Consider the following 12,698-nt stretch of genomic DNA (forward strand, 5'->3'; position numbering starts at 1 on the left):
CTGTCATGATACTACACAGTTTGTCCTCTTGGCATATACGTACAAGTCTGAATTACAGATGGGGTGAAAGAGCTTGTTGGCTAGCACAGAGGTTCAGTGGGCACAGAGGTTTCTGGGTTCAAACCCCGATTCCTCTCCCATGAGTCCTCCCCTTTGCAAGATGGACTAAATATAGTTCACTCACAAGAGTTTAGCAGGATTTTATACAAAAAAAGTAATGCCTTTCACACAACCACCATCCCATCTTCATTACAGCTACCGTCAAAATTGATGACTAAATGAGAAAAAGACACTTTTTACAGGTGGTAGAATACTGCATATATCTTTTCCATGGATTGTTGTGTCCTGTTCTGCTTGCCTGTTCTGTCATTTCATGGGTTTGTGACGCTTGCAACCTGTTTAATTTCCTTCTAAATTTCCTCCGAGAACATATTAACAAGCCCATGTGGTCCGTACAATGACATTAAAGACGTGTTGTTATTTCCCTGTCCTATTCTTTACAGGGCTACTTCCTCCTCAGGTTCTTGGCCAGTCAAGTAGGAGAGCAACCATTCATCAACTTCTTCAGATTATTTGTGAAGAAATACCACGGCCAACTCGTTTTGTCTCAGGTGAGGCTCTATGCACTGTTGCATAAAAGAATTAGGACATCCCATGTGACTGTATGTGTTTGTGGAAGACAGTGCTTCTCAATTCTTTTCTGTCATGACCCCCCTAAGGGGCACATGTAGAAACATAGATATTAATTCATTTATCTGTACTGTACATACAGAAAAATGCAACAAAATGGAAAGCATATTCAAGAGTCAAATTGCAAGTTGAGTACTATAAATTTGTACATGTTGGTAGGTCTGCTTTGAAATGAAAGCCAGATTTGGTAGGATTTGTTGAAAAACATGGCCGCCATCAAGCAAAAAAATTAATTGGAGGCTGACTGCCACTGTGTTACATTCATGAAAAAATGTAAGGGCAGGACTTAGTAACTAATGAATGTGTGACGAGATAAGAGGGATAACATGCAAACATGCAGAGATGGCCGAGGGTGGGATTGAACTCGGGTCTCCTAGCTGTGAGGTCTGCGCGCTAACCACTCATCCGCCGTGCAGCCCACATTGGTTCATTTCCATTCCTATTAAATTGGACCCAATCTCTTGCATCGTCTCGCCTCATGTGGTAGCTAATTAACTATTTTTCTAGTGATGATGAAACTATCTGTATTACATGCATGCTAGCACGTCTTGCGAAGCATTTAGACCATAAACCACAGGGGGCACCAGAAAAAGGATGTCGTCATTTTTTTTTTCGCATGACTGGAGGTTTAAGGAGCCAATTTGGACTTGATCAGCCTAATAGGGGACTCTCCACGGTAGCTCACTTGTTAATCAAATCCGAGCTCAGTTTCAACCGTTTAATGTGACCCGTCCTCTCCGTTGCCATGTTATTTCCATAAATTAATTGGAGGCTGACGCTTTCTCAGCTTGACTGCCACTGTGTTACATTCATGCAAGTGCTGATGGCCATACATCAGCCTTGCCAAGTGTGTTTATTCTACTGTTGACTTAGAGCTGAGCAACCACACCTGCATGCCTGTGTGTGTGTGTGTTTGTGATATGTTCCACCTGGCTGCTGTAGGCTTCGTGCTAAATACTAGCTGCAATATAAACACTGTCCGACATGATGCGCTTAACTAAGATCTTGGACACTGCCCCAAATGCCTCCATTTCAAGCCATCATGTTTTCACCAGGATTTCCTGCAGATGCTGCTCAGTACCTTCCCTGACCTTGCAAGGTATGTACCCTACATCAAGTACTTGTGTAGATTCATTCATAATTGATTGTGCTGATTTTCTAAACTACATAATGCATTGCCGTAACATGAACAATATACATATAAATGAATCATAAAGAGTTTATTGCGAGTATGAATTTGCCAAGAAAAGGTTGAACCTCCTTGATTGCCACTAAAATAGCTTTTAAACATTTTAAATGAAAAAAAAAAAGAAATGAAATGTATATATTAGTAGTGGTAGTATGTTCATAGTGTGGCTGACTACATTATAGTATTGTACCACATGTAGTGCGTTATATAATAACAGTTTCTAACATTAAAGCAGGGGTCAGTTGCTCTTTAGCCTCTTTGTTGTGGCTTCCTTCACAATGCACAAATATTGTAGAAAATACGCATCTTTGTGAGACCCTATACTAGCAGGACTACTTGATCAACTCTGCATTTTCTCCTCTGAACTACTTTGATACCCCAAAGTTCCCTCCAAATCTTGCAGTCAATCAAAATCTTGGGAGACTCGCAATTTGCTCTGGATGTGAGCACGTCACTGCACATTTCTACCATTACACATGCACGCTGCACTTTTATTTGTTGTATTCTGCTAAAACTTGTTCAAATTAAGAACAATTCAAGCTTTTGAAAGTTTATACGATATTGATTTTTAATGTGAAGTTGCATGACATCCCCATCAGCAGTGTAGTCCATTAATGGTGATTTACCCCCCTACTTGGTCTCCTAAGTCCAGTTCTGGTCGGGTTTCGGTGATGAAGAACATAGCTCCATTAGTTGCTGGGGAATCCCAAGTAAGGGGTTTCGAAGATACATTAGCATAAAAAAAATGCCCATCACTGCGCACTCTCGCCTGTGTATGCTAATGTGTTCTTAAAGTACACAACAATGGACAGGTGACAGTGCACAATATACTTCTCTTTTGAGCGCATATTGTTTCATTTCTTGTGAAACCCCCGTTGATGGGCATAAACCCAGAATTTCTAATCCAGCTCTTGTGTGCCTGCCGTGTGTCCTTTGCAGAGTGATACATTCAGTGTTTCCAACTTTTCCCACTAATAAGTTATGATTTTTAATCGAACTTGGTGTCAGGAGAGTCTGGGGTGGACTTAGCCTTGATTCTCATTGATTAAGCGTGGTGAAGGCTGCTTGTGTGGGAGCTGAGCCCCCCCAACATCAATCTTTGTAAGCAGAAGTCTCATCCACTCTAGTATTAACTGAAGTGTAAAAGGACAAGCGCTCCTCCCGCTCTCCTCCTCTCTAATTTTCTGCCTCCTCTCCGGCGCTGGCTTAATCACTCAATTCTCTATTTCTCATGATTGCCTCATTAACCTCTTCTACTGCCCGTCTAGCGCTCGCGCCGTCTTTCTACATGTCTTTCCTGCATCCGTCTGCTGCCGCTTGTTCTTCTCTCTTTGCCAGCCGTCAGCACATGTCTGTCCACACTCTCGTTCCTGTTTTGTTTTCTCCCCCGTGTGGAGTGCTCTGGCCGACAAGCAGACATTGATTGAATTAAACAGAGGAAGTTGAGGATGGTCAATATTTGGGTCTGATGCCTTTTCCAGTAAACAACCCGTGAGAAAAGCGAGCAGGGGGAGGGGGGTGAGAGGGTACTTGCTGCCGCCACTTGATGTTATAGATGTTCCCTGCGGTGCACGCCACTAAAATGGTCAAACATAAAAAATAAAGAGCAACACATAAAATGAAAGGGAAGGAAGCACAAGATAATAAATCACTGATCACTTTTTAGCGATGCAGTCTTTCTCCTCATTTGGTGTTGATTAACCTATGCGATCACTGCTTATTTGTAGCATGAAAACTACTTAAGACAATGAGGTCCATGCCTTTATTTTTTTGTCTGTCAACTGAAAACTGTTTTGACGTCAAAAGATAAATGCAAGACCACAGGGCAACAGTGCAGCTTTCATTTCCAGGTACAGTAATCCCTTCTTTTATAGCAATGAATTGGTTCCACACACACCCGCGAAAAGTGAATTTCTGCGAAGTAGGGTTCATTCTTTGAGGTTGGTTAGTGTGCAGGCCTCATAGCTAGGAGACCCGAGTTCAATTCCACCCTCGGCCATCTCTGTGTGGAGTTTGCATGTTCTCCCCGTGCATGCGTGGGTTTTCTCCGGGGACTCTGGCTTCCTCTCACATTCTAAAAACATGCTAGGTTGGGGGGGGCCTGTGTGCGTCCGGTGGCGCTGGTTCCTCCGCGGCCTCCCTCACCCCTGGGGGTGGGCCGGGTTTGCCCTGGGTGCTCTGGCCTGGCTACTGTGTGGGACCGTGGGGTGGGGGCATGGGAGGCTTTGGCCCTGCCCTTGTTGTGGGCACGGGTGGTTATGCCCCGCTGCCCTTGCGGAGCCTTCCCCCTTAGGTATGTATATGGCTATATATGTGTGTGTGTAGGTATGCATGTATATATATATATATATATTTATTATTATCATATCTAAAATAGCTAAAAGATCTAAATTATTAGAAAATATATTATATATAAATTATTATATATTAAGTATCAATAGTAGTATCATTATTATACATACATAACCATAACTATTATCAATAAATATTATAATTATTATTATTATTATTACTGTTATTATTATTACCATTATTATTATTATTATTATTATTATTGTTATTATTATTATGATTGCTATTATTATTATTACTATTATTATGATTACTAGTATTATGATTACTATTATTATTGTTATTATCAATTACTTTATTTTATTTTTATTTTTTATTTATTATTTTTATTCTCAATTTTAATGTTTTTTTATTTTTATTTTTTGATTATTTTTTATTTATTTATTTATTTATTTATTTATTTATTGTGTATGGTAGGTGTGTGGCCCCGGGTGGGGCGCCTGGTAAGCTCATACGGAAGGGGGGGTCTCGTTTGTGCAGCTTGGGCTCTGGGTGGGGAGGTGCGGTGCTGGGGTGGGGCATTACCTGCTTCCCTCCCTTCGGTAGGGGGGTGGCTGGGTTGTGGTGGATGTGGGGCGGGCGGGTGGGGGGGCTGGCAGTGGGTGCGTGGGTAGCGGGGCGGATAGCGGTGGGGGTGGTGCTCTGCACGGCGCAGGCCGGGATTAGCGGGGGGCTTGCTTGGGGGGCGGGGTGGTGGGCTCTGGGTCGTGGGGGGGCCTCGACCAAGGGTTGGGGGTGGGGCTGGCTGGTGGCTCACGGGCGGCCCCTGCTATTTGCCGGTGTCTGGTTGGCCCCTTCTGTCTCCGGTCTGGTGGCGGTCTTCCCGCCTCCGGGGTGTCCTACTAGGCGGGTCCGTGGGTGGATGGGAGATGTGGTGGAGGCGGGTCGGCGCTGTGGTGGAGGGTGGGACTGGGGGGGCATTCACTTTTTGCGGCTGTTGGGGTGTCGTCTACCTGGTGGGCTCTGCTGCCTGGTGTGTGTGTCTCTGTCCCGCCCTGGCACTCTTGGCTCACGTGCCCGGGGGGCGGGGTTGGGCTCTTCCCCATGCGGGTCCCGGTTCTCCTGCGGTCTCTGTGGTGTCACTCCCTGGGCTGCCATGGTGACGGATGTGTTGCCGGGGCGCGGTCCCTGCTGTTCTGGTGGTTGTAGGAGCTGCCTCGGGGCGTGTGGTTTGTCCGCGGCTCCTGGTGGTCCGGGGGTGGCGTAGCTGGCACAATCTCTGGTGGGGCCCTCCGGGGGGGAGCTGGCGGGCCGGACTGGCCGCCACGATGGGCTGGATGGGGCTCGTGGTTGGTCCTGTGGCCCGGGGCTTGCTCCGGGCGGCTGGCTTGCCCGGCTCGGTTGGCCGGTAGTGCGGGGTGGGCGTGTGTGGGGCCCCGATCCTCCCTGCTGCACTGCACCACCTCACATACATGTAGGACTTTGGGGGGTGTCCTGCAACTGGTTTTGCCGGGGGCGAAGGGTTTCCTTGCGGATGCCCTTTTGTCCTCGGCATTCCTCTGGCTTGGTCACCCTTCAATTTTAACCACACCTTAGACACTCAGTTCTGGGGGGGATCTGGGCAGGCATGGGACCCACCATTGCTCAGCTTCCCTCCACACACACACACACACACACATACACATACACCACACACATAGGTCAGCCATACGGGGCAGGCCTATTTTTAATTGCACAATCTACACAATACCATCTTCACACACACAGGTGTAGCGGGCTGGACCGTAGAGCCTACTGCCTACCCCCGCGATTGGCCCACTGGCTGCTGGGGCTTGGCGGCTCGCTCGGGGTGCCCTGGGCTGCAGGATATTTTGGTCTGGTCTGCCTGGCCTTCCTGGGGGTCCTGCTGGAACCAGCTGACGCCGGGGCTTGCCCTGGTGTCATGGTTGGCGCTACCTCCCTGGGTCTGTCCTGGGTCGCGGGCGCCAACGTGCCCTTGGGGGGGCGTTCACCGGCCTCCAGGCGGAGGGGTCCGCGCTGCTGGTAGCCGGAAGTCTACGGTGGTGGCTTGGGGTTGTTGCGCTGTGGTGGCTGCTGCGGGGACCGGGCTGTGTGTTGGGAGGGGGCCTGATCCTGCTCATGGGGATGGGGAGCATGCTCCTCGGGGTGGGGCCTGCTGGGGGGGCGGTGCTCTTCCGGGCGTTTGGGTGTCTGCTGCCACTGGTCCTATGCTCTGCCGCATCGCTGTCCCTGTCTTTGCCCATCCCCAGTCTTGCCTTAGGGCTCGTCGGGGATGGTTCTCCGGTACGTGGGTGGAGCGCTGCTGGTTCTAGGGGCGGGGGGGGGCTGGCCCTCCCGGTGGATGGTGGGGTCCGTTGGTGGCCTTGCGCTGGTCTTAACTCCTCGGCTCTGGTGCTTGGCCTCCCCGTGACTTGGAGCTATGGCTCTCCCTCACGGGGGTGAGCTGCCCGGCGGGTGTCGGCCGGCCCAGTGGAGCGCCTCACCACTCGCCTGCTCGCCCCCTCCACTTGCTCATATGCGGGCCCCCCCCCCTCGCCCGCTCCTTTGTCTGCCACACTGCCGTAGCCCGGATGCCGTGGTCGAGGGGAGTCTGGGGGTGCTATGCCTTGGCGGTCCGTACCTCCCTGGGCTCGGGGCCTGGTTGTGGGTCTGGGACCCCTGGGTCCCCCGCCCTGTGATGCCCCGGACGCACCACCCGGGGACGTCCACAGCATGTGCTTGCATGTGTGTGTATTGAGTGGATGGGGTGTGCATGTGTTTGAGTTTATTTTATGTATTTATTGTTTTAAATACTTAGATAAATAATGATTAGTTTTATTATAATTATATATATATATATATATATATATATATATATATATATATATATATACATATGTATATGTGTGTGTGGGTGCGTATGTGGGTATATGGCCATATAGATATACGGGGGGGGGGGCTCTGCGGGGGTCTGGCGTAGGGCGTTCCATCTCTACCGCCCGGTCCTCCATGGGGCAGTGTGCCCGGGCCTCTTCTGTCCTGGCCTGGGCGGTCCTATGTCAGTGGTCAGGCCTGGGGTTGCCTGGGGCGGGCCTGGTTCTGCTTCCTGGGGGTGTGTGGGGGGCGGGAGGCGGTGCCTCCGGCCGTGGACGGGCTCCCTTCCGGCCGGCGGGGGCCCCCCTGTGCCCACGGGTGTGTGGCCTTCGATGCCCTTCTGCCCTAGTGGGGTATGGTCTCCCGCTGGTCTCGGGGGTGCGGCTCTCCTCCGGCCTGCTGGCGCCCTGTTGCCGGTTGGGATTGCTCCTCCATGGCTTCTTGCTGGTCTCTTCGGGGAGTTGCTTTGGGGGTGGGTCTTGGGGAGTCGGCCCTGGCTTTGCCCGCACCCACGGGGCCGGAGGATCTCTGGCGGTGGGGGCTTGACCTGGCTGCGCGGGGCGGGGTTTGCTGGGTGGTAGAAGGCAGTCTCTCTCCTTTTGTCATTCTCAGTGACAATTACACATTCACACACTCGCATTCACATACACAACACACCTCCATATGGACACTCACAGCACATGGGTGCTTCTCTATACAATCTACTATCTTATCCCTGATATTTATATAGTATTTGTATGCTATTATTACAGTAATAATGATGTCAAGCAGTGAGATTTTAATTACTGTAACCGTATGGCTGTAATTGTGTTTACTATCATGGGTCATGTCTTCACCGTTACTATTGCTACTGGTAAGTTGGACTGTTTCATTTCACTGATATCATCTCCAGTGTGACCCTTAGCCATCATTGACATTTAACTGTTCTGTTTGTCACTGTTGTTGTTTTGGGAATTCTTGTTGCTGCTGTTTTTGTCTCTCCCTCTACTGTCATAGTTATGGCATTGAAAACAAGAGGCAGCAAATAAAAACACAATGAGACACCACTATTTTGCCTACAAAGCGAGCTATTAAAACACCTACAAGAAGATTTTATGGTTTTATTTCCATACTGTGACCATGCAGTAACAGGTACATTCATGATAACATTAAATATGTATACAAATGGAGAGTTGTCGGTTTTTGGAAAAGGCTTTATAAACAGAATAGGTGCATCCAAATATGTGCTTTCTTAGCTGCCTTTTTTTGGTTGTTTTTTATCTTTAGAATGCACAGAAAAGAGAGAGACATGTGTCCATGTGTCACATAAGGATTGTGGATGAAGGGCAACTTTTTTGTGCGGTTTTCCTTTAATTATTACTATTATGCTCATTTTTTGAACCTTTGTATTGAGTTGTGGTCTCCTATAGAGCAGCTACATACAATAACCCGCACAGTAAATTGTCGAGATCTTCCAGAATCTGCACCTATTCCTGTTGTCTTTCCTTGGATTTACCGTGTATGAACTCAAAGAGTGGTAAAGTCGGTCTGTGTTTGCTGAGTGCAGGCATAGTGTGTCCGACATTAATGCACCTTTCCTGGCAAGAGCGGGTGGCTTCTCCTGGCCAACGCTGTGTTTTTTTTCTCCTCTGTGGACTCCCAGCAGCATAGTGTGTCCGACATTAATGCCTCCCGGCAAGAGCGCACTGCTTCTGGCTTCAGCAACATATTTTTCGCGTTCATTTTCACAAAAACAGTCCTGTGTTAAACGTCGTTGAGAGATGAAAATATTTTTCTTATGCTCGGAATCACCAACTCCAACGACTTTTGCCTGAGCTTGCCTCATAGGATGATTTCCGTCCGTCTGACACTACTGCAGCCGCTTGTCACTGGGAGATAATGGAGGGCTTTATTCACTCAGATCATTTGGTGTTTATTTGATGCAAGGCGTTCATTTCAGATGTGTACAAATGCTGGTATAAGGTTGAAACCAGAAACACTGGATTACAGTGCATCCAGAAAGTATTCACAGCGCTTCACTTTTTCTACATTTTGTCATGTTACAGCCTCATTCCAAACTGAATTAAATTAATCTCTTACCTCAAAATTCTACACAAAATACTCCATTATGACAATGTGAAAAAAGTTTTTTTTTACATGTTTTGAATTTATTAAAAATAGAAAACAAAAAAATCACATTTACATTAGTATTCACAGCCTTTGCTTAATACTTTGTTGATCCAACTTTGGCAGCAATTACAGCCTCAAGTCTTTTTGAATATGATCCCACAAGTTTAGCACACCTATCTTTAGGCAGTTTTGCCCATTCTTCTTTGCAATAAGTCTCAAGCTCCATCAGGTTGGATGGGAGACGTCTGTGCACAGCCATTTTCAGATCTCTCCAGAGATGTTCGATCGGATTCAAGTCTGGACTCTGGCTGGGCCACTCCAGGACATTCACGGAGTGGTTCTGAAGCCAATCTTTTGAGATCTTGGCTGTGTGCTAATGTCTACTGTCTATATGGTCAAGGTACATGACCAGTCTACTGAGGTCAAGAGCGCTCTGTAGCAGGTTTTCATCCAGATATCTCTATATATTGCTGCATTCATTTTCCTTCTATCCTGACTAGTCTGCCAGTTCCTGCTGCTGAAAAACATCCCCACAGCATGATGCTGCCACCACCATGCTTCACTGTAGGGATGGCATTGGCCTGGTGATGAGCAGTGCCTGGTTTCCTCCAAACATGTCGCCTGGCATTCACACTAAAGAGGTCAATCTTTGTCTCATCAGACCAGAGAATTTTGTTTCTCATGGTCTGAGAGTCATTCAGGTGCTTTTTGGCAAATTCCAGACGGGCTGCCATGTTCCTTTTACTAAGGAGTGGCTTTTGTCTGGCCACTCTACCATACAGGCCTGATTGGTGGATTGCTGCAGAGATGGTTGTCCTTCTGGAAGGCTCTCCTCTCTCCACAGAGGAACGCTGGAGCTCTGACAGAGTGACCATCGGGGCCTTGGTCACCTCCCTGACTAAGGCCCTTCTTCCCCGATTGCTCAGTTTAGAAGGCCGGCCAGCTCTAGGAAGAGTCCTGGTGGTTCCAAACGTCTTCCATTTACGAATAATGGAGGCCACTGTGCTCATTGGGACCTTCAAAGCAGCAGAAATGTTTCTGTATCCTTCCCCAGATTTGTGCCTCAAGACAATCCTGTCTCGCAGGTCTACAGACAGTTCTTTTGACTTCATGCTTGGTGTTTGTGCTCTGACATGCACAGTCAACTGTGGGACCTTATATAGACAGTTATTATATTTCCAAATCATGTCCAATCAACTGAATTTACTGCAGGTGGACTCCAATTAAGCTGTAGAAAGATCTCAAGGATGATCAGTGGAAAAAAGATGCACCTCAGCTCAATTTTGAGCTTCATGGCAAAGGCTGTGAATACTTATGTAAATGTGATTTTTTTGTTTTATATTTTTAATAAATTCAAAACATGTAAAATAAAACCTTTTTTCACATTGTCATAATGGAGTATTTTGTGTAGAATTTTGAGGTAAGAGATTAATTTAATACAGTTTGGAATGAGGCTGTAACATGACAAAATGTAGAAAAAGTGAAGCGCTGTGAATACTTTCCGGATGCACTGTACTTGTGGAACAAAGGGACTAGAATGCCTCACTCCCTCTTTCTATTTCTGTGTCCTTTTATTTTTGATTCCTATTAGTAATGCAATCAGTGCAGTTGGAGGCGGAACTAATTATTCCCATTTAAGTTTCCGCACCATCTCATATGATGAACGCACCTGCCTGAACAGCCCAGCCGAAGCGGACGGTAATGTGAAATCAGGCCTATTGGAGTTTGAACTTCCTGGATAGCAAAGCCGATGTATAGTTTGTTTTGTCACATGTTCATGAGATTTCTTTTCCAGTCTGCCTTGTCTAAAGAATCTAGTTTCAGCGGAGAATCTGAAGACATGACTGTGGACTTTTTATGTTGTTTTTTTAATGTCTGTACTGTACTGCACGTATGTGCTGATATTGGTGCCCTTCCTAGATACCCGCTAACCATGCTGCCACTGCTGTCAACATTTGGCTGTCACAGTCCAGCTATTTGCACTGTTTGTTTAGGTGGACGAGAATTATTGAGACCTGACACGAATTATAGATGAGGTAACTATTTGAGGCTATACAGTAACTTGAAACACTCACAATCCCTCAAAGCCTGCCGTAACCCGCTATTCCTCATCCTGATGGGCTTTTACATTTCGAGGATGGAAAACCCACAAGCAGAATTGCATCTATCCTCCCTCCCCCCACCCTGCTGGAATGAGTCTATGAAAAAACTTCAAAGAGGACTTAGCTGCTAGTTAAGCTAAACCCATAGACTGCAATTACGAGACACCACGGCCGCTGCTGGCGTCAGAGATGACGGAAACGTCCGGGTTCTCCGCCAGGTTATTGCATATTGAGACGTCTCCTCCAACTGAGTTAAACATCAGAGTCAATTTTTGTTGCAAAGATGATGTTTAAAGTTGAATAAAATACATATTTAGCAAACACTTTGAATTGCGAGACGCCCAGCGGTGAGAAACAACCTCACACCAGGTGTTCAAGGTGGACCTACTAATTTGCGCCTGTGAGATTTATCTTTTCGATTTATCTCAGGAATTAGTTGAATTTTGCGGGGGTTCCCTCCCTGTAGCATAAAATCACTGTGCTCCTGTTTCCCCCTTGCTGAAATCTGGAACCAGGGTGTCAGTTAAGAAAATAGCAGTCACCTTCCAGTATGTACCTTCCAACGATGTCGAGCATACATCCAACTCAATCAACTAACAATGGCTCCAACCAGAAGTGAGCTTTGACCTAAAATCAATTAAAAATCAGTGAGTTGGTATTTGCACTTTACTTGAATTTCAACTCAAGGCAAAAAGTGTGTGACTGGGAAAACATAAAGAGTAAATTATACAATCAAATGGCTTCACCAACACACATTGATGTGAGTCAGCCAAGCCAAGTGTGGAATTCCCCTCAAGCATGGGCTGGGAATAATGATGTGGAAATATGTTGTATTTACTATTATCCTTTGTGTGCACAATGCAAACTGTCTTGGAATGTTTGCCTGCACGTTTGTGTTTTTATTAGGCTTTGGGGTCACAGCGTGTGTTGCATGACTTCATCCCTTCCTTTGGCTGCACGTGCCTCCTGTTTACCCGCCGTGCATACATTCAAATTCAACTCATTGTCTCAGCATGGCGTGTGGGTGTGCCCAACGTTTTGTTTAAGGTGTTGGCCTAAACCCCAAATCTGCCATTAACCTAAAAATATCTTGTTTTCATTGGGTGTCTCATAACAGTCATCGCCATAATAATAGGCAAACCACTAACACTTGTGCCATTGTGTTCCAGAAAGGGCTTAACGCTCCACGCTGTTTATGCCGACTGGCTCGATCGGCCGGGAATTCCCAAGGTGAGGTTGTCTTGTTTTCTTTTCCGACTTTTTTTAATCTTTCATTTTAGTATTAACTCCATCCAACTCTTTAAATGGATCATTATGACTGGCTCTGTACCGCACATGTATCGGTTCACTGTGTAGAACGGTATAAATCACTCTGGTTATGTTCTTGGTCCTCCCAATTATGTGCGAAGCAGCAAGTCACATGCTTCCTATTAGGCATTTAT

The 12,698-nt window shown here is 46.8% G+C and overlaps 1 protein-coding gene across 3 annotated transcripts in view; it reads left to right on the top strand.

Moving 5' to 3' along the window:
• aopep (aminopeptidase O (putative)) overlaps positions 1 to 12,698 on the top strand; it is an 89,226-nt gene that overhangs the window by 35,665 nt on the left and 40,863 nt on the right. For 2 of the 3 annotated variants that reach the window (XM_078789597.1, XM_058069790.2), the window contains exons 9-11: positions 504 to 611; positions 1,746 to 1,789; positions 12,426 to 12,486. The exons of the other annotated variant lie outside the window; for it this stretch is intronic. In XM_078789597.1, coding sequence (XP_078645723.1) covers positions 504 to 611; positions 1,746 to 1,789; positions 12,426 to 12,486 — 213 coding nt within the window. The remainder of the gene's footprint in view (positions 1 to 503; positions 612 to 1,745; positions 1,790 to 12,425; positions 12,487 to 12,698) is intronic. 3 annotated transcript variants of the gene reach the window in all.

The sequence above is a fragment of the Doryrhamphus excisus genome, linkage group LG3 (assembly GCF_037039965.1).
Source record: "Doryrhamphus excisus strain RoL-2023G ecotype Guam linkage group LG3, RoL_Dexc_Guam_v1.1, whole genome shotgun sequence".
In the NCBI taxonomy this organism is placed as follows: Eukaryota; Metazoa; Chordata; class Actinopteri; order Syngnathiformes; family Syngnathidae; genus Doryrhamphus; species Doryrhamphus excisus.